The sequence below is a fragment of the Electrophorus electricus genome, chromosome 7 (assembly GCF_041902795.1).
Source record: "Electrophorus electricus isolate QZ-2024a chromosome 7, ASM4190279v1, whole genome shotgun sequence".
Classification (NCBI taxonomy): Eukaryota; Metazoa; Chordata; class Actinopteri; order Gymnotiformes; family Gymnotidae; genus Electrophorus; species Electrophorus electricus.
Window position 1 is genome coordinate 9,174,305 of NC_137503.1, and position 21,579 is coordinate 9,195,883.

Below are 21,579 nucleotides of genomic sequence, written 5' to 3' on the forward strand. Positions count from 1 at the left end.
TACGGTTTAATCAGGCACCAGAAGCAAACATGGAAGTTTTCACTTCAAAGACAAGTTCTAATTCCTCTGTGACTGAAGCTGGGTGAGTCTGTTTGATGCAGAGGGTAAGGTGCATTCCCACATGCTGTGTTATGGATCACTACGGCTGATAACATCTGTGAGTTACAACTACAGAACGTTTGTTTAAATATTGCTATGAGAAGAAGCAAAAACAGATTGCTGATTGAAAAAGCAATGCTTACATAATATGTTTATTTTAGGTCAGTGGGAATTTTTTAGATGATTCAAAGGAATGACCTTTTCTTTACCTTTGAGCTGACCTTTTGCTCATTTCTTAAAATTGCTGCAACTGCCCTAAAACAGCGCTCACTTAAAAAAATAACCATAGCCTAAGTACACGTATGTATACACATGCACTCTCTCTTGCCCACATGTACACATTACAAACACAAACACATATGCAGACATGTGTGCCTACGTGTGCCTACACATACAAACACCCCCCCCCCCTCTCTCTCTCACACACACACACACACACACACACACACAGAATGAAACCCACAGGACTCAACTTTAGATTTCCACATAGTCGGAGTGTGCAATAATGAGTTCACCAGACATTCTTTCTCCATCTCTCTGCTAACGGTTGCTCTAAGTTCATTAACTACCACAGAAGCACGATGAACTCTGCAGATCATGTAAAATGACAACTGGGTTTTGGGTTAATTTTGGTTGTCTTTGGAAAAATGGGTAGATATGCACTGAAGTAGATTTCCAGCATTAGGCTCCAGCAAGTTAGACATGAATCATAAAAAGTTAATGAGTAAAAATTCTGTAATTTCTGCAAAATGTGGTTAATGTGTTTTATTGCTTTACTTCGCCATATTTTGTATGCTACCATTTCTCCAAAGAATACCCAAATCACATGCATTTGCAGCATTACTCCAAAATACTGGGAGTGCTCCAGATGGTCTCCTCTCTCTGGTGTCCCCAGCGTTTTCCTCTGGTGCAAGGACTCACTCAGTGGACTCTCTCTCTCTTTTCTCTCTCTCTTTTCAGACTGAAATACTGAGGGGGACCTCACAATGAGGCTTTGTCCCTCAAAAACACTGAAGTCATAGTTTCCCAGGCCCCTGCACCCTGAGATGCCTAGCAATGAGTTGCAGAGAGGAGGGGCAAAGGACCAGGCAAAGTCTGCCCAATAAGCAAGTGGCGAGGCAACGTCCTTGAGCATGCACTCAAATGTTCACTGTTGTGATAAAGCTCAGAGCCAGCAGGCCTCAAACTCCGGTTCATATAAAGTCCAGTTCATATAAAGGCAAGCTGAGTGTTGGGTCAGACCCACAACTCCCAACAGTAATCAGGTGACACAGGAAAGCTGGAAAAATTAACATCATAAATCATACTTCAAACACAGCAAGTCATTCACTGGATTCCCAATATGTAGTTGGAAAGAGTTTCTGCGTTTCACGTTCCAGTCATTTTCATCTGTGATCTGCAGATCATCTCTTGCCTGTAGAGCTTGTTGTTCTGTTTGTTTGTTTGTTTTATTCACACAGCTGCTGAGGATACTTGCGTCCACTGCATTGGCAATTCTCTCTGTGATTTAGCTACTGCACAGAGGCGTGCACAGAGTGGTGTGCAGACAGAGATTCCAGAGACAAGTGCAGTGGGACAGGATGCTGTAATATCATACAGGTCCACCTACTGCTAAAGGCTTTAAAGTATGTTAAGGAGCATTACTCCTGACATTCTCTAAGGGTGAAGTATGCAGTAAAATCTCTACTGGAAGATGTTCCACATCTTAAACTCAAGCTGTGCCGAATATGTTAAGTAGTATTACTAGACTTCCATAGCCATTGTCTAAGAAAGAATAATAGGTGGTTGTGCCAGGGGGTTGGGATGGGATAACGCTGGGCTCTACTGGATTGAGTTTTTTATCATTAGCTCGGGCATACTTTCCTTGTCTACGGCAATAAACAGCAGGAAGCATGACCAACATGCAGAGGCAATGTACGTTTGTGATTAATTAATATAGGAAACATGTAGGATTAATTATAATCCATGTAGGATTAATTAATGTAGGAAACATGCAGGAGAAAATGAAAAAAAAAAAAAAAACATCACTGCAAGATTACTCCTGGACTCCTGCTCTATAGCTGTACATGTAAGCTTCCAGTTTTTTTCCAGCCAATTCTATGTAGTCCTAAATTAGTCAGATGATGATAACCTCAGTCTCTTCCATAAATATACTTAATAGACAAGTAACTTCTTCAGTTTCGCTGGCCTTCACTTGCAGTCTTGGGTGGCTCATGCTCCATTTCACTAGGAGCTTTTCTGTCCTATTGCTGGATCGTTGATCGGGTTGTGCGGTGACAGGTCTCTAAGCAGGGATGCGCTTTTTCTTTTCCTTAAACAGCTCACTGACACAAGCTGTCAGCGAAGCTCCACTGTGGTCGGGGCTTCCCCTGCCGTGCTTTGAAACTTTGCTTTGACACTTGTGGGACACAGAAATGGCAGGTCTCCTACCACCCCAGCAGCGATAAGGGTGTGTGGGCGAAGAGCCAATCAAATACGAACGTTACCTATGGTTTTTGAGTTGGATAGTCTTTCGATATAAACAACTGAGTATATAACGGGTTAAATATTTGCCAGTGTCCTCGCTAACCTCTAAACTGCTTTGTATATAACTAATTTTTTAGGCTACCTTATTTGGTTACAAACTCAACTTAAGTCAAAACCTAAAAACATTAAACGGGCTACTTTGGCTTATTATACTTTTTATTGTACACTTTAGAGGTGGGTGTAAAATTTGGAGTAGTTAGCAGAAATACAATCTTTCAGAACATGAACTGTTAAGATGGCTAGATAGAGAGGGGCGAGGGAGCGTGCGCGCTCTCGGAGGCGTGACTACGGAGCTGATTGGATTGGTTAAGGGAGGGGATTCTATAGTAGGAGGAGTTTCGTATGGAAATGATGGGATTGGTTAAGGGAGGGGATTCTAGAGTAGGAGGCGTTTCCTATGGAACTGATTGGATTGGTTGAGGGCGGAGATTCCACAGTAGGAGGAGTTTCAGATGATGCTTGGCGCAATTCCATTCTTCGTTTTACTGAGATTTTGGAGCTCGAGGGTGATTCGGGCGCATTAGGACTCTGAAATGCGCCCTCAACTTTTCATCAACGGTTATTGTGATGCTTTAAACGGCATGGGTACACACATAAAGTGCTACCATTCTCACAGTAAACTCATCTTTTTATAAACAGGAATTTCCATTTCTTCAGTCACTTTGGATGGCACTCTGTATTGAGCAAGGAGGAGCCCCTTGTGTAGAATCGTAGCACTTCTCAACGCAAGGGATTAGCTAGTTAGCTATCTCGGTTTGAGAAAGTGCAGGTGTGCATTAGGTGAATCCCGTTTCGCTTGGTGGTCTTGTTGGTTGAAGAAAACAGACATCTGCTGAATGTTACACGAAGGACATTTATTTTACTTAAGTCCTGAAATAAGGAAAAACGCTGCAAGCTGTGACAGGAGTTATCGTGCAAGGATCCACATCCACATCTCGCTGGATTCTACGTTAATACCTCAGGAAAAATGTCATCTCAAACGAAATTTAAGAAGGACAAGGAAATCATTGGAGAATATGAAACACAAGTCAAAGGTATGCGACTGCCGGTCTGTCATAGCAAAACCTACTTAACGCTACCTCGTTCGTAAATCTTAAGTTTTGTGAGGCGTTGCGCCAAGACGGTTCTGGTTAACAACATTATTATGAAACATCGCAATTTGAGATGTGTTGATTACTGGCCCATTGCGTTTATCATGGAAGTTAGCTAATGCAGTTCTTGCAAACGCATGATTGTGGATTCAAAGAAAACAAGACTAGCAAAGCTCAGTTAGCCTAGATGTATTTCTCTGCACTGAAGCGGGTACCGCCTCACCTCCCTCTTGGTGCAAATTATCCCCTCAGTTTTTATTTGTGGACGAAGTTCCATGCAGTATTTTAAGATTTTAAGATCGGACCATATGCACCCTCGTTATCGTGCAATGTTCCTTTTATGTTAGCAACGTAGACAAGGAGGTAAGTTTTTAATAATCGGTAAAACCTTAACCTTATTGAAGGAAGGAGCAGTGTTGCCTCGCTATTACACAGTTCATGCGCTGAACGTTGCCTCTGCAGGGTTAATTGGACATTTTCTGTTTTAGCTGATGAAAGTCTCAGTTCCAAAAGAACCGAATGCTGCCGCTTTGTTGCTGGGTAGAATGGAGTGTATTGTAGCACAGTGTTCTGGTCCTTGCAAAGATGGGTGGAACTTGAAGGCGAGTAGCTAGCTCAGTTAATTCCTCCCTTTGTTTACGTTTTAAGGGACATCTGTGAGATCAAATGTCTAGCACCGCCTGGTACTGCACACTGAAAATATACAGGGAGATGTGGAACATAATAAACAGACATGATGACCTAGCAATACGGATTCGAAATGCAACACGATCTCGTTTTTTTTCCACGGATTTTATGACATTGTAGTAAACATTTAGCTACCAGTCAGACATATTTATAACACAGCTATCCTTATTAAGAAAGAAAAAAGACGTCCAGTATGGCCGCGCTGACCAATGTCCCTCCTTACTATCGCGTTCTTTAGCTGCTTTTTTGCCCAGCAAATATGGACCCACATATTCTTTACACCCCAGATTTTCTATTCCGATAACACAATCAATATCTTCACTTTTCCATACAAAAGGTTTTGTGTCTGCAGACACAATTGTTATTTCCAGAAGCAGCATAACTGTCGTGGCTTGGTTGGGGAGTGCAGCAGTTGACACCCTGGTTAGTGGTTGTTCTGTTCAGGTCTGTGGATCTCTTATTACTCGTCCTACTTGGTTGTGCCTTTTGTAAATCATTTGGACAGTTCAACCATCAAAGAGTTGTCACAGCAGTCATCTCTACACCCATTTTCTTCAGTGTTACTTTGTGGCAACCCCAAACAGAGCTACTGCCCATTTCAGTACACTTTACTATTATAGAACTAGTTGAATGTGTAATAGTAAAGAGTCCGGAATCATGCTAGAAATGTTATGAATGAAATGAATTTACAGTTTAATGATTTTATATATATATATATATATATATATATATATATATATATATATATATATATATATATATATATATATATATATAATATTATATTATATTATATAAAATCACTCACACACACACACAATCTGATTGGCTTCTTGCTTGAGTAGCATGTGGTAAATGGCTCGCTTTCCTTCTGGGACTCATGAAGATGACATGTGTCTGATGACTTTAAGCACACATGGACATATCCCACATTTTGAATTAGCATAGTTGCCTGTTATAATATACTGGTTCTTGCCCACAAATTAATGAACAGATGAACAACATTTTGTCATCAAAGGAAACAGCTGTAGTGGACATTGCATCCCTGTATCCTTACGATGTGTGCAGCATTTTATGTATACATATTAGTTCCTAAAGTGTAGTAAAACACACACACACACACACACACACACACACACACACACACACGCACAGTGGTCATTGTTAATGGGCATAGTAGTCTAGACTGGAGTGGACTGTGAATGTATAAGAGAGCCCCACAATGCACATGCCGTTTGGGGTTCAGTCAGGTATCTGAACCTCTTTGAAGTTTTCTCATCCACTGAACCAATGTGATGAGGACCACAGGCTTGTAAATCAGCTTAGCTGGTTAGAGTAGAGACTTGGGCAAGAATTGCCCTGTTGAACAGCCTTATGAATAGATTTTTGAGCTTGCTGATTTTCTTTTGTTGTTATTTTAATACAGTTGTTTATTGGGACCTGGTTTTAGTTTCTACCCCCATGATTTATAATAAAAAAAGAAAAAATCAAACTGGGGTTTTAATAGAGCCAAATATTGAGCATGGCTGAGATATGCAGCTTCAAAGAAACTGTGTTGTTTCGTGTTTAGAACACTGGCGTGTAATTCAGCTTTGAATTTCAGTCTGTTTAGGCCAGATACAACCACCATGGTAGAGAGGCTTTTAAACGCTACACTGAAAATCATTGTAACACTTCACCTAAGTAATTTACAAACAGGAAGGTGAGTACAGGCAGCACCTGAGAAGACCAGGCTCTTATAAAAATAAATATGTTGTGAATAATGTATGCCATAAGGATGAATTACAGAGGGAAGGGGACTGAAAGACCCAGAAAGACTGCAGTAGGGGAGGGGGCAGCCACCACAAGAATACAGAGTGTGAGAGCCAGGGTAGCAGTAAAAATGCATGAATGTTACTGATTTTCTGTTTCTACATCTCCATATTTTGACACAGAGAAGACGAGGAGGATAAAAATCAGGGAGATGGTAATAATGAGAAGAAAGTGCACTTGTCTTGAACTTGCAAGCAATCTAGCTGTTACCTTTTGGTGCATAATTCTTTGGGGTTGTATATGAAATATAACACTTTTGTTCTTCAGATTCTGATTTGACTTTTAGTTATTTATTTGTTTCTGTTATAAGGACAAAGCCTGTAAGCAATAAAAAGATCAAAACGAAGTATTGACATCAGAATAGTTCAGTCAAATACAAAACTATAAAGCACAATATTGAGGTGAACTGAATAATGAACAGGTCTCTATGCCAGACATTGCGGATCTACCAGGAGGCTTTGTTAGGAGCAAAGCTACATTGAGCCTGTGCCTGAGTAACCATTGTTATGCATGTCCCCTCTACTGGCTGAGTAATGACCTCTAATAGTCTGGATCATTATGATGACTTTGAATGCTGCAGCTCTGCTAGTAGCATTTATCCTCTGCCTGTCAAGTGACATGGATGCTTTGTTGTGCATTATGCAGTCCACATCTGTGCCATTGGTGCGTGGCTCCTGTTTAAGCAGTGTTCCGTGTGAAATGGGAGGAATAAGGGGGGGTGGGGGTTGGTTAATGCTAATTCCATGCTAATTTGAGCTCCGCTGCTTTGTATACATGGAGGTTTGCATATGAGCTACACAGGGGAATTTGATACTACATGTTAACTTTGAGCAGTAGTTGATTCACCAGTGTGTGGTTTTATTCACAGACGATATTAGAAACTGATAAGGAGAAGCAACTTTAAACAGCCCATATCATGGGTGTAGTTAGTGCTATTTTACAGTAGTGAAGCATGTATTATCATGAGTGATTAAATTATGAGCTGTTGGCACCACTGCTGTTGCAGCACATGTAGATTGGACTATGCAGAGCCTGGTGCTCAGGTCCATAAATGCAGTGAATGTCATTATCATGGCACAGCAGTACTGAGTTAATGAAGATGTCCTCCATTACTGTTTGTTGCCTGACAGTTGGACTAGTTTTGTGAATGGCATGGCAGGGTTATTATTTTTAATTTTATTTTTAAAGGCTCTCTAGGCACAAAGAAGTTAAATGAATCTGTACTTAAAAATTATGGAAAGATGCAGACTCATTTTCATGGCTCATTTCTGTTTGTTCATTCTCAGACAGATTTCCTGTCAGTCCAGATTTACTAGTTCCTATGTAAATTATCCTCATCATACTGCCTTCACATATGTCTGTTACGGTGGGGGAGTAATCCTATTTGAGGAGGTGCGGGATATATCTGCTTCTTTATTTATGCCTTTCTGATGCTTGTGCATCTGTGAGATCATCAGCCTATGACCCCATTATCTTAGGTTACTGTGAACCACACCCCAGAGTACCTTATCCGGTCAAATCACTATATCCATTGCAGGTTTTCACTCTCTTGTCCCCTGTGCTTTTTATTGGGCGGAATAAAGCAGTCATCCTTGTTTTAACTGAAAGGATGGAAATGGGTAAGAATGTGGCAACTTAAGTCTCACCTCAGTCAGTTAATCTTCTCTTCTGCGCATGCGGAGGAGCTTGCCTGAGCATCTGTGTGGTTGGTAGCTGTAAACCATGCCAGCAGGCTGGTGTTATGTCACGTGGAGGTGCCTGCACTGAAAAAGACCTAATTAAAAATGCCTTCACTTCATTTTAAGCACCCCCTGTCATTTCTTAAACTCACACACTGAAATAAGGAATGCCCTTTTGTTTAATTATCTCGGAGGATTATGGCTCCTGTCTGCAACAAGAACTCTTGATGATAGATTTATAATTTTGATTTTCAGCAATCCCATATTTAATATCTCTCTTGTATATGGCTGTTAGATTCGAATTCATACAGGTTCGTGTCATATAGAACAGAATGAGTACAGCCCTGTGTAATATCAAAATGTCAAAAGATTCAAAATGATCATCTCTCAATTATTGCATTATTTATTATTTCTGAGTTGACAAATAGGGTAGTTTCTTTTATGAACAATACAAATATAGGCTATTGTAGACTATTTTAGAAGTACTGTATTGAAAATACAGGCTCCAAAATAGAAACTCAATGTAACAAAAGTGAATACACCTGTGATCACTCGCACACAAGGTTAGTGAACCTGTAATCATTAAAACAAAATTGTGTACAACTATGAATACAACTATTTCCAATTAGCCTAACTGTATGAACAAGGTTATGAAATGACCTGTGAACACCAGAACCTTCTCACATTTTATACCTATGGGCTGTGTCTATTTGTATGTCTGCGTCATGACTCAACATAGAAAAAAATTGCCAGAGGAGCTAAAAATCTGATTGTGAGGTTTCACAAAGATGGAAAAGGATACAGGAAGATCAGTCAAAAACTAAAAATCAATCGAAACACAGTTGCAGCAGTAATCATGAGTATAGAACAAGCCATAGTACCACTAACCGGAGCTATAATGGCTGTCTTCCATAATGACACCACAGAAAGTACACTATTCACACAATGTACCTCTGAAAAACAGACAGGCAAGTACTTCAGACTTGGCATGGTGGGGAGGTTATCAGTGGAAACTGGAGTTTCTGTGACAGCTCAGACAGTGTGAAGCACATTGCATAAAGTCAACCTCTACAGATGGCATCCATGAAAAAAAGTCATGGCTTGCTCTTCGACGCAAAACTGCAAGATTAACCTTTGCTAAAGAACATGAAAAGAGCCCGATAAAAATTGGAAGCCCATTCTTTGGTCATATGAGGTCAAGATAAATTTGTTTGGCTCAGATGAACTGGTGAAGTATGTCACCTGACCTGAAGTTAGAACAGGGTGTCTCAGAAGAATGGCAGAACATCTCTCCAGAAACTTGTGGAACACTTGTGTCCTCCCTGCCAAGGAACTCTGCTGTCAAAAACGAAGGTGCACAGTGGAAGGTGGAAGCATTGGGGGGGGAAAAAATTGAATCACAGTAATAAAAGGTCTACTGGCTTTTGTTGCATAGAGGTCCTACTGTGAGGTTTGTATATTTAATACAGCAAATCCAAACTGTTAGTTTTTAAGAGCAAATACCCTAATGCTCACCATTAGAAGTAATGCAGTTACTGTAAGGTGATACAATTTTGAATCGTTTGACATTTAAGTGACGAAGGGGTGTACTCATGTCTGCTGTATACTGTACTCTCTCTGCCCTTATTAACTCCTCTTAGAAAGGAGTCTTAATCGACATTTATAAAAACAAAATATGTCAAATGTCAGAGTATTGGTGGAGAGTTAGGACTAGGATATGAATGGGAAACATCTGTGAGCAGTGGTGTTGTGGTGTTTCTGTTCCTCACATGTGGCTCACGTGCCTGCCTCCCTACTCTGTTGCAGGAATGTGAAAGATGGGTTTATATGGCGGTGTGTGTCTGGCCAATGGTGATTCATGGCAGTAACCACTGCAGGGACCCTTGGTATTACCCAGAGCTGGGCTGTTTGATTTACAGATGGTCCCCCAGCCCTTGCCATTTAAATGCGAACCTGAAATAGACAGCCTACCCTGGCAACTGCCACTCAAATCTTGCAGAAACTCCCATTGATGGGGGGGGGGGGGGGGGGATCCATTAAATATGCACAGAGACTATATGCATTAGTGTCTGATGCATTGTGGAGCTGGAATAGGAAAGCTTTACAGTGCATCTGGAGGGGAAAGGTGGGGGGATCCTGCTCAGCTGGTTTAAGCCCCCAGCGGATAGGTGGCAGGATGGGGTCCTTCACAGGACCAGGGGGGCGTGCGCCTCACCCCAGTCCGTGCTGTTCAGCTGCCTTTATTTGCATTTAAATAGAGAGGCTCTAGGCAGAGAGGGAGCAGGGCCTTTTTAAATCAGACTGCCTGTAGTCTTTTCTCTCACGCAGAGCAGTGAGGGATGGGCAGGCTTGGAAAGAGCTGCTTCCTGCTTGTCCGCTCTTTCCCTTTCAGTCTTGTCATATTCATAGGCATTGAATGGGGCGCATTATGTAATGGTTCAGGCCTTGGCTGTCAGGCCTGCCAGCCTCCCGCTGGCGCAACTAGGATGTGGACAGAGGTCCCCGCTTCTCCCACTCCTCTATAGTAACAGCTATCTAGTTATTTATTTATTTATTTGTTTATCTATCAAAAGAGGTATTTCAATGAATAGTAAGGAACTTGGGTCAGGCCATCTATTTTTAATCCATGCTTAAAATGAGTAACTATATGATTTTATGCTTAGGTTGTGGGCTTATTTTGCATTGATATTCCCTGATTTTGTAACACGGGCCATGCGTTTTGGTGCCGGATCCTAATCCTCCATAAACTGCTCATGTCTGTACAGCGGCCATATGGTGTGGATCACATGGTGAGGTTGCTTTTTTGAGTGCTTGACTTTTATTAGATTTGTCTGTTCTCCATTGTCCTCGGTGGTTCTCTGCAGCCATGCTGGCAAGTGGGGGAGAGCAGGTTGTCTGCGCTCTTGGCAAGGTGCCTGGCGCCAGGCGGCCTTTTAAAACCTGAGCCATGGCTGCAGCTTTCCGTCCCCGCAACATCTCTCTGCTCCTGAGAGGATACAGGCCCTAATCATCAGTGATAACAGGAGGCAAAGACTTCAGTGCTAGCCAACTCTGAGCTGGGGCCTAATCCAATCAAACTGCTCTATGGCTGCAACACTGAGCTGATGGTTTAAGAGACTCTCTGTGGTTAATACAGTTATGTGGTCTTCCGGTGTATGTGTTATCATTTTATTTTATGGTGCATTTTCATGGCACATAACTTCAAGGTCACTTTCAGTGTATGGCCAGGTCTACCAGGGCTTCTTTCACACCTTGTCTTTGATATGGCTTTCTGTTTCTCTGTTGTCAATAGCCTTGTTACCCATGGGTTTCCTGTTTATTTACTTTTAACTAATTTCTAAATTGCAAATTAGATAGAACATTAAACATGGATCCGTTGGACATTCTAGGATATGCTGGCACTGCACACATCAGTAATGGTGTTGGCTCTGCATTGAGTAGCCTTTTCTGGACAATATATCTACAGGAGCCACAATTTTTCAGCATGCATATGGAGCTGAGCGCTTTGGCAGAGTTGGTGCTGCTCATATTAGAATACCAACATTTCACAGGCCTAGGCTAAAAAAATTCCATTTTCATCATGGATGCAAGTACAGAATGTATAAAGATAAGCTTCTGCATGTAGTGTATTCTGCGTAAAACTGAATAGTCACTGTGCCTTTCCGAAGAGTCAGCAGATAAAAATACGAATGAAGTCACATATCCAGAAAGAGTGTGGCAGTTGTTACCTTCTGCATTTAAATAAAAGAAGGCCAAGTAAGTAATGGAGAGATGTAACCTTATCTTGTAGTGCTGTTACAGCTGGTTGTGATCTGTGCATGGCTATATTAACTAGTTTTTATTGTCAGGTAGAACTGAAACATGACCTTTGGCCTCATACTATACTTTGCGATTTATTAGACAAAATCCATTTCTGTCACTGTTTTTTGCATATTCCAACTTTTTTACCTGATGTAAAGATTTTTTTGTGATGTTCTGGTGTTTTCTTTTTGTATCTCTGGCTTTTCTATTCAGAATTTTTACTGCAGACTTTCAAAATTTGAATAAAAGCGGTGGATGGAAACCTCACTAGGGTGCGGTTTCACCTGCTGCTGAAGCAGGGTGAGTGGATGAATGCAAGTGATGGAAGGGCTTCAGTAAAACTCTGCAGCTTGGCTGGTGTGCTGGGGGTATAAGTGTGTATGTGTGGGAGGAGGTAGTGCAGGTCTAGTTCATCTGGATTGCTTGTTTGGGGATTGTGCAGCCTGTGATTATCTCCATGGACTTTGTTCTGCAGTTGACCTTTGGACTGACCTGGAGCCGAGCCAAACCAAACAGCGATGGAAGATGTGATGGCACTTGTAATGAATGTCTCAGATAGTTGTCCTGGGGCTGGATGTTGTGTTTCAGCAGGTGCAGAAAGTTCCTACCATGCTTTCTTAATGATGAAGTTTGTGTCCCAGGTGCAGAACTGAATAATGAAATGGGAGGGAAGAATAAAATGGCGAGCGCTCAAATTCCTGTTAAGTTGCGTGTTTTTCAAATAACTTGTTTTAAAAATGGTTTTGTAGGCCTACTAAATGTAACAAAAAAGTGATTGAAGATGGTTCTTGTAGGAGGATGCTTAATTTTAGTCATCTTTGAGGGAAGAAATCAATTTAGTTATAAATAGTGATTTTTGAGCCTGGCAATTCTTAGATCAATGCTTAAATAAATAAATAAAACATCACTGACATAATAATATGCTCAGCACTTTAATTAGGGGCTATCAAATAGTGCAGCTGTCTAAGGTTTCTCTCTTCTGAGTCTGAATCCCATGGCTGGAAAAGATGAATTGCTGGCTTCATGTGTTTTGAAGGAAGCATGTGCTTGCCCTCATCCTTCCAGGTTAGTGGCTGTAATTATAACACTTTAGCAACCAAATATCATAGCAATGAATCTGTATGTCTCTGGCATTTTTACATGCGTTATTCATTTATAACTAAAGGGAAACAGCCAACTTTGACAATATCGCTTGAAAGATTTTACTCTTCTACTTTTAGTTGATAAAGAGTGCAATAAATAGGCTGTGAGAATAATTGTGTATTAGACAACAGTTTCTGAACTAGGGTAAAACACATCAAAACTAAGGATCATAGAACTGTTAATTACTTTAGTTTGGAACGTAACCTAGCATAACTGCACTGTTGCATCCAGATTGGCCATAAAGAAAGCGAACCATTAGTGTACGCATATCTCATTGGACTATTGGCACCTCTCTGTCATCATCTTGCTTGCATCTTGACAGTTTTTTTGCTTTAGCCCAGCAAATGGAAATGCATCAAATGTGTACTCTCAGAAATGTATAGTTGTATAATGTCACAAATGTGCAAAATATTTGGGGTCATCTCATGATCAGGAAATTAAGTACTAATCGTGATATTTTGTGGTACATTTTATGAAAAATGGTACATGGAAACTAGTATCTGCTGAATTGATGCAAATATGGGATTAATTTTCATATTCTTATCACTTCTACACATAAGATAAAAATGCAATTTTGCATTTTTCCACTTCATCATTAATCTAAGGGTAATTCATAATGCGAACAGTAATATCAACCTATGGCAATACTACAAATGAGCAGTGACCTGTAAAATGTCCAGAGAGTGAAGTTTTTTTTAAAATGATTTAAAGCTAGCTTTAAAGCTGACGTATAAACAGTGCCTTTAAACGACTCATGTGCGTAGTTCATGCCCTGCTTGAGTTTGAATTATCATTACATGTGCTCCTATGAACACTTCAGGATTTTGCCAAATGCACGGACGGTGACGTCTGCATTCTTCAAAGGCTTTTCCAGCTGCCTGTTTGGAATCCATTCAGCAGGAGGCCCACAGCTACAGCCAAGTGACAGAACTGAGAGGGAACGGGTTTTCAGATTTAGAGTTCAGAATAGTGTAGTTGTGCGGCACCAAAATATGCAAACAGATGAACACCTGAAGGAGATGTGTGAAGATGGCCATAGAGTATTTTCTGCCTTTTACAACATTTACAATTTCTCCTTCCTGTTATTCTTTTCACTAGGGAGCTTTATCTCATACATAGCTGATCCTTCAATATGCTCACATGTTGTGTGTCAATTCCTCAGGGAACTGCCAGGCACAGCAGGAATGAGGTTATCACTGATTTTCAATTGCCTTACTGAATAGTTAAGAATAATGCGAATCTATGTGAATATATGTCACAAAAATACAATGAAATCTTTTAATTAAAGAATGGTTAAATGAGCAACAGAGCATTGCACTGTTGCTCATTTAATGGCTACGTTATTTTACTTTGATTTCAGCCTTGTTGATCAGGATAGTCAGTTTAGTGTAGCATAGTTTTGGAACCTGAAGCTACTTACAGTCTCCTTCAGGGTCAGCACCAGCACTTTTGGGTGGACACTTATTTTTGCACCTTTTGAATGGCAGGAAGAAGTGATGTACTACATAGATAAATTTGCCAGAATATAAGTCATGGAGTCAAGTAATTTCATAATGAAACTCAAAAGAATTTGTATTGCTCAGTTGAAGATGTGGCCTTTGTAGACAGAGCAGTGGTTGGGCTGTGTATCAGCTATAGTTCTTGGATGCTGGGAGGCTTTAGGCAAGCTAGAGCCTGAGTCAGTCTTTCACAACGGATGAGCTGTCATATTCATAAAGGACTGGAAGGGTTGCATGTATTCATTCCAACCAAAGAGCAGTACACCTGAGGCTAATCAGTTTCTGAAAACTGAGATTAACTAACGAAGCAAATGGGATGAGGTGTGCTCCTGCTTGGTTGGAACTAAAGATGCCACAACATGGGCCGTTCACTGGTAGCATCAGTAGACCCCTTACCCCAAACCTGCGACACAGCAATGCTGCAAGATTATCTGTACCATTATTGGAATTTCAATCAAAATTCCTTTAACATTAGGCCTGTTTGAAAGAGCATGGAGCTGTTAATGTATATTAACAAAAGATAATGTGGATAGTGTCTTCCCCTTTCCCCAATCATTCACAGCAGACTAGCCAAAGAGAAAAATGGTGCTGTTTTTACTCAGTTTTTACTCAGATGTCTTCTGGAATTCCTGAGTCAGTGTGCATTTGTGTATCTTGAAAGAGCCTGTAATTGAATCTCTTTGGAAAAGTGCTCCATCTTGTATTAGCTTCAGCTGGTAGCTACTGACGATGTAACAGATTGTGTCCTAGTCATAGGCTGCATACTAGCATACTAAACAGTGTGCCCAAATAGTAGGCCTTTTAGATTTCACGCTAGCTTACTCCACTTAACCTCACCCTCATCAAGGTTCCTGCTCATGTGCAGCATATTAATCCATTTGGGTGTCTAAAATGTGTCCAAGAACTACCTTTACATTTTCATAAAATAGGAACATGATTTGTAATTTGTACTTTGGTTCACTTCTGACTTCTGCCCTGTGGTGTAGGTGGTCCTGGCATGCACACTTTCTGAAGGCTGAGTGGAGTAAAAATTTGCATTAGGTTTAGCTATTAGCACACACTATGCTACTTCATCTTCAGGTCTCTCTGTTCCCCTTGGCTGTGAAAGAATGCTAATCTATCTGAATAATTGATAGAACTCTTAAGATTATTTTCCTGAGAGATGATGAAACTGTGTGCTGTGATGAGTCAAACTGTAGTAGGGGAGTTGAGATGAGGGTCTGTATGCTGACTAGATGGTGATATGTCACACATGGTTGAATTATATAATCAATTTTCATTTTTTGTGTTCTCACAATGTAAAGGCATACCCACAGTATATAGGCTAACAATGGAAATTTTGGCTGACTGGTGGTCAGTGAGATAAGCAGTACTAAGTATTTCCTAGCATCTTTTTTCCCAAACATAGGTAACTTTTAATAGTGACGGAAAATGACCTGCATAGCCATGCACATACAACTCATCCAGAGGTATTTTTACTTTCTCATGTGAATGTGCACAATAACATGGCAGCTATGACAGGAGTTGTTTGTGCTTGGTAAAAGAAGAAATGGCCACAGCGCACACTATGAAAAAGAAGTCAGGCTGGTGTCAGGCCATGTCTCCGTTTCTGAGTGAGCGCGTGTCAACATCCTCTCCTCACCCTTTCGTTCGCTTCACTCCCCTGAAAAGGCTGCATGTGTTGCTGTAGAGACAGTGTGCAGCCATTTCTCTGACTGGATAACTGGGGTTGGAGTGGAGATGGGCTTGACTGACAGTGGGGTTCTAAAAGGATGTGGCGCTGGTTCCCCAAAGAGGAGGGATCAAGTAACGTCTGCATAGGATGATGCCACTGCTGATGGCCCAACCATGGAGGAGAATAATCAATATGGCGCTGGTGGCTGAAAGACTGGGCGTTACGCTTGCTAGACATGTGCTTGTGTGTGTGCTTGTGTGTGTGCTTGTGTGTGTGCTTGTGTGTTTGTAGGAGGGCTTCGCTCAGACTTTGCCATTTCCCCAAGAGGGCAGATTTATTATAGCCTGCTAAAGTTCAGATAGCCCTTACCCAAAGAGCCAAACTCTTTCAGAAACTGTTCTGCTTTACACTTGATTTTACTTCTGAGGAACTTGAGTGGTGTTTGCGTGAAGCTGTAATAGCCCTTGCATACTGCAGGCCTGAAACCACGCTCGGTTAAGCACCACAGCAGACTAGTTTACCTCACTCATCTTTTCCATTCTTGGAAAGGAGTGTACTGCCGAACTGTGAGACAGAGAGGGGGAGGAACTGAAGGAAGAAGTGATTTGCATTACAGAGGGTCGGAGCTGACCACAGTCAGAGAAATCGATGGAAAGTGCTGTCTCAGCTCTTCTCTCATCTTACAAATCTAAGTGCTTGTCAAGCTTCTCTATTTGATTTGAATATGTTGAGCTTCGAGTTTCAGTTCAGCTCACAGTGCAGTAAACAGCAGAACATGTCGCATTCATTTGACCTTACTTCCAGATAGCACTGCCTGTCTCCTCCACAGAAATACTGCATCTACTTCCAAACAAGTGCAGCATTTACTTCCAACATGCTCCCAGGCAGAAGTATAATATCGTTTGCATCATTGTCAGTCCATCTGTCCTTGTTTTGGTCTGACAAATTGCAAAAATGAAGCTAACAGATGCTATCTGACTCAGAAGTTCAGAAAGGAAGCAGTTGGCAGCTCATGGCGTGAGTTACCCCTTTGAGCACACAAGTCCTAAAGGCGTTGTTTCCAACCAGAGTCAAATCTCAGAAAGTCTTGGTGGAGGAGTTATTTCAAATTTCAAAAAATGAAACATGGGACAGTTGATGCTCTATTTCATGTACAAATTATTATATTTATCAAGCATTTCCAGAGACTAGCTTCTACCTGGAACAATGATAAATTGGCCATGTAATTTTCATTCTATCGAACTGGACATTAGTTCAGTTTGAATGGTAAGATTGAGAGAGAACAGTTTGTATTGGCTTTTCTTCACTGACATTTTGATGTTTGATGTGCTGTGAGCAAGATGTATTACAAGTCAATCAAACACAGATGGCCAACTCCAGAGAGTGTCTCTCAGGCATATTCATACCTTTTTATCGCAGTAACCTCCAGGCTTGGTCTCATGTCATTTGGTTTTGAAATCTGCCAACTATGCTACTGGTTAACCAAAGCCTGCACACCAAGGGTTCCACATATGGATACTTTCAGTTTGGTCTCAGGACTCTTATCATGCACTTTGGGTAGCCTGTCCTAAGGTGGTAACTGCCTTTTGAGCATGGTCAAATCAGCCTCCACCTACACCAACCCAGTTCATGCCAGGCAGAGCCCGGGCCTCCACACACAACCGAAATGCACTTGCTCTGCCTTCATAAATCTCCGAACTTGCAGCTTGTGACTGTTATACATGTGAGCTGCCCAGTGCCAGCACTTCAGGCTAATGTGTAGTGGCTGTAATGTAGCACAGGCATTTCGCACTGCCACATTGCCTCTGGGCACATCACTGTGGTTAGCTTATGGAATAAAGAGTGCCATCACAGGACTGCCACTCAGTCACACAGGATCAAGTGATGCCACGTAAGGGGTTTTATGTCATTTTGTATCATTATGGAGGAGACAGTGTTCTCTGAAGAGAGAATGGAGAACTGACATCAGCGGGTCTGTTATTAGCTCTCAGTCGTCTCAATATTGGCTGCCAGTCTGTGGCATTTTGACGGGAGGTGATGTTGCTGCTAATTGGGTTACAGGGAGCTGCAGACAGCACAGTACTTGCTTTCCGTGTGAACAGTTCCACCGCAGCTCCGCTGAAAATGCTGGCCTCTCTTTTATGGCGTGTTTGTGGCATTAGTTTTTCCCTTTGTGCTTTCCCCATTGCCTCTCGGTGTGTGTGGATCTACTGCGGGCCCGCCCCTCTGCTCTCAGCTCGGGACGGTTTTGGTTCAGGACTCTGACTAATGGACACTCCAGTCCTCCACTGCAGTCATTAATGAATGGGCTTTAATGGAGCCGATGGGGGGTTAACATATTCAGTTTGAAGTTAATTGCCTGCAGTGCGCACAGTGTAACCTTCCGTCTGAACACTGTGTTGCTTCTGCAGTGTAGCAGACTCATCATTTACAGATGAGAGAGAGAGAGAGAGAGAGAGAATATGTTTGAGTGAGAGGAAGAAAGGTGTTTTCAAAGGGTTAGACCTGTAAGAAGTGTTTTAGAAGGCATTCTCTGCTCTTAGTTTTGATATCTGAGAATGGTATGGCATTTGCATGTTACTGTAAACCACACTGAAATTGTGTGAAAGAATGCAGAACTGTTTTGAGCAACACAAAAACCCATAAAGCTCGACCTACCCTTTCTTTTGTGCTTTGGTACATTTCAGTTCTATTAGTCCTTTGTTGTCATGATCTAGTTTGTGTTTGTCATGTTCTCCTGCATATTATTTTATTTTTTTACCCATTCAACTGCCACACTTGGCAAATCCTGACCCGGACATTAAACAGGCACGAGTGACTCCCGTTTCAGTAAAACTCCTGTGGATCACAGGACAAGAGTGGGCCTTTCTTTACTGGTAGAGATGGTGAAAGTGTGCTGTTTATCCCCCTGCTCCCCCTGATGTCCCTCTTGACCGCTTCCCTCCATTTCAGTCTGTACAACTAAAATCACCTGATTCAAATCACCTGCAGATATGGTACATTACCAAAAGCGGTATAGTACTTTGCGCGGGGAAACTTGCCCATTCAACTGTGGGCCGTTCTGAAAGCTATGGTCAAACTGATGCAAGATAGCAGCATCTTGTTTAAGTGAGAGAAACGGTGTGGTGACCTGCACAAATGATTCCGTGTCACTGGACTCCTCTGTTTTATCTCTCCGTCCCATCTTTCTCCTTTCTGCCCATTTATCTGTCTCCTTCTCTTTCTTTCTTTCGCTCCTCTCATGGCAGTTATGCTACACTCATTCCTGTAATGTCCATCGTTCATGTAGCCTTTTTCCCCCCTTGCTGTCTGCAGGGTCACACTTCCTCCGTATCCTGCTATTGTATGTGGAGGCTGCCCGCCCATTCGCAGAGGCTACAGGCCTACATGGCTAATGCTGAGGAATTGTCCTGAGGTCAATGTGACCCACTCTTTGCTTATCTTTGTCGTGCTGTCTGCCTTTTGATAGGCTGTAATGAGGCTGCGCCCCACACAAAGGCAGTCTTAATCTATCAAGCTTATAACAGAACTAGTACTGTTTATTGGCTGATGGTGGCATTTAATTGAGAAATTAACCTTTGATCTTAATCCTATAATAAACTGTAGTTATGCATGGTTCCTTTTTTGTCTTAGTTTTTTCTTTATGTCTGTGTGTGTGTGTAGCTTGCACAACTGTGAGCCTCTCTGCACCATCTTCTGCTGTCTTAGTCATGAGGCAAACACACACACATCACACCACTCCCACACCCACAAGCACACACCACACTAGACACACTGTGAATGTAGCTATCCGTTCCCAGCTCTCCTGCATCAGTCTCTGGCTGAGGTTCCCGACTGCAGGGAACATTGCTGCATAGCGCCGCAGTCAGATGCAGTAACTGTGGACGCTGTGCTGCCTGCAAGCAGAGGAGCTCCACTGAGTCATGCACTGAGTGGCCAAAGCCGTCATTAAACCATGTGTGAAGAGCGCACATCAACTTTTAAATATGCCGATCTTGTGTGAAGGGCGTGCACAACCACCTGAAATATGGCGTTCTTATCTGTAGATTGTGATTCAGGCCACTGATGTTATAAAATACCGAGCAGAATGCATAACATCTGACTCGGGCAACTGTTCCTTTACAGATTATATTATCAAAAGCCAAGAATGTTTTGCTTTGCATTAGCAAAGCTATAGTCAGAGAGGATGAGGGAAGCCCCATGCTATGGCACAGTCCTGCAGTCATTAAAATGAAAAGGACAAGAAAAACCTTGTAAAATACACAGTGCAGTGTTTGACTATGACTATGCTATTCTTGCACTTTCTGTTAAGAACACATCTGTGTCACATTTATGTGTATTGGAATAATAATATGCACTGTTTCTATTCCATCTCACTGTAAACCCTTACTTACTGACTAGATGCATTGACTACATAGCTAGCAGAAAGCAGCCAGTCTAAATGAGTTGAAGGAGAGGAGCTTGGCACAAAGAGGTACTAATGGGATTTTTCCAGACCAGAGAGAGACAGTACTGAACACATCAGTAGAACAAGAAAGATACTAAAAAAAGGGGGAAATGAGCGAAATAGCAGTGTTAAGTGGTAACTGGTAGTGCGGAAAATGGGTATGTGCTGTGTCCACTGGGCCTCCCAATTGTCTCCTCCTTCTGGTTCAGTAGGGGGATTAGGGCAGGGTTGTTGAAGCCACACCATCTCCTTCCTGAAAAGGGGAGCTTTACCCAGAACGTTTGTCCCTCGCATGATGCTCGCACCTGACAACAGTCCAAACATGCACACCATGAAAGCCAAGAGTCTTTTTTTTCCCCTCTCTTTCCCAATCCTGAGACAAAATGAGAAGTTTCTCAAAAATGATGGAGTCACATACTCCATGAAAGGTATTCACACACAAAGGATATTTGATGGCCTAACATCTTGTAGCATTTCTCTTTCATTTTAAAGAGCTTAACAACCACTTGATGTAATTTCTGGGATCATACTGAACACCCTGATTAGTGAGGCATAATGTTTGCAGGATTGTAAAATCTTAGAAGAACTATAACACAACGATTCTCAGTACTCTAGCCTAAATGTTGCAGGAAGCATCCTCATCTCTTCCTCATTTAGCATTTCACTCCTCTTCCTCAGTGGTGCCACCGACACCTGTTACCACCCCCCCAATGGGACTGAGCTGCATACAGACAAAGAGAGGCCATGCTGTGGGGGAGCATGGGAGTGCATAAGACACAGAGTGTAATTGCAGCTTCTCTTAATCAAACCACAGTATGAGATGGAAAACACTTCAATTAAAGGTTAAACTCAGGGTCTACATCTACACAAGCTTTTCTGGGATTTTAGCCCTTCTGTGAAGCTCCACCCTCCTCCATCACATGTGTGAGTAGTCATTTCTTATTCATTCAGATGGCTTAACAGCAGACGCACCCATGCTGAGAGATTAGATGCTCTCAGCTCTCAGTGATGGACACGGTTGTAATAGCTGTGCTATTTAATGTCGGCTCTGTTAGTATTCAGTCCTGTTTGGACAGTTATTAATACTAAGAAAGTGTATGTTTTAATGCACCCAGTTTAT

At 41.8% G+C, this 21,579-nt stretch overlaps 1 protein-coding gene across 4 annotated transcripts in view; it reads left to right on the forward strand.

Moving 5' to 3' along the window:
- Window positions 1–3,125: 3,125 nt before the first annotated feature.
- Window positions 3,126–21,579, forward strand: part of srgap3 (SLIT-ROBO Rho GTPase activating protein 3) — a 68,495-nt gene continuing 50,041 nt past the window's right edge. For all 4 annotated transcript variants that reach the window (XR_014124550.1, XM_035524678.2, XM_035524679.2 and 1 more), the window contains exon 1: window positions 3,126–3,659. Coding sequence is in view for 3 of the 4 variants with exons in the window: in XM_035524678.2 (XP_035380571.1) it covers window positions 3,593–3,659 (67 nt within the window). In the remaining variant the exon portion in view is untranslated. The remainder of the gene's footprint in view (window positions 3,660–21,579) is intronic.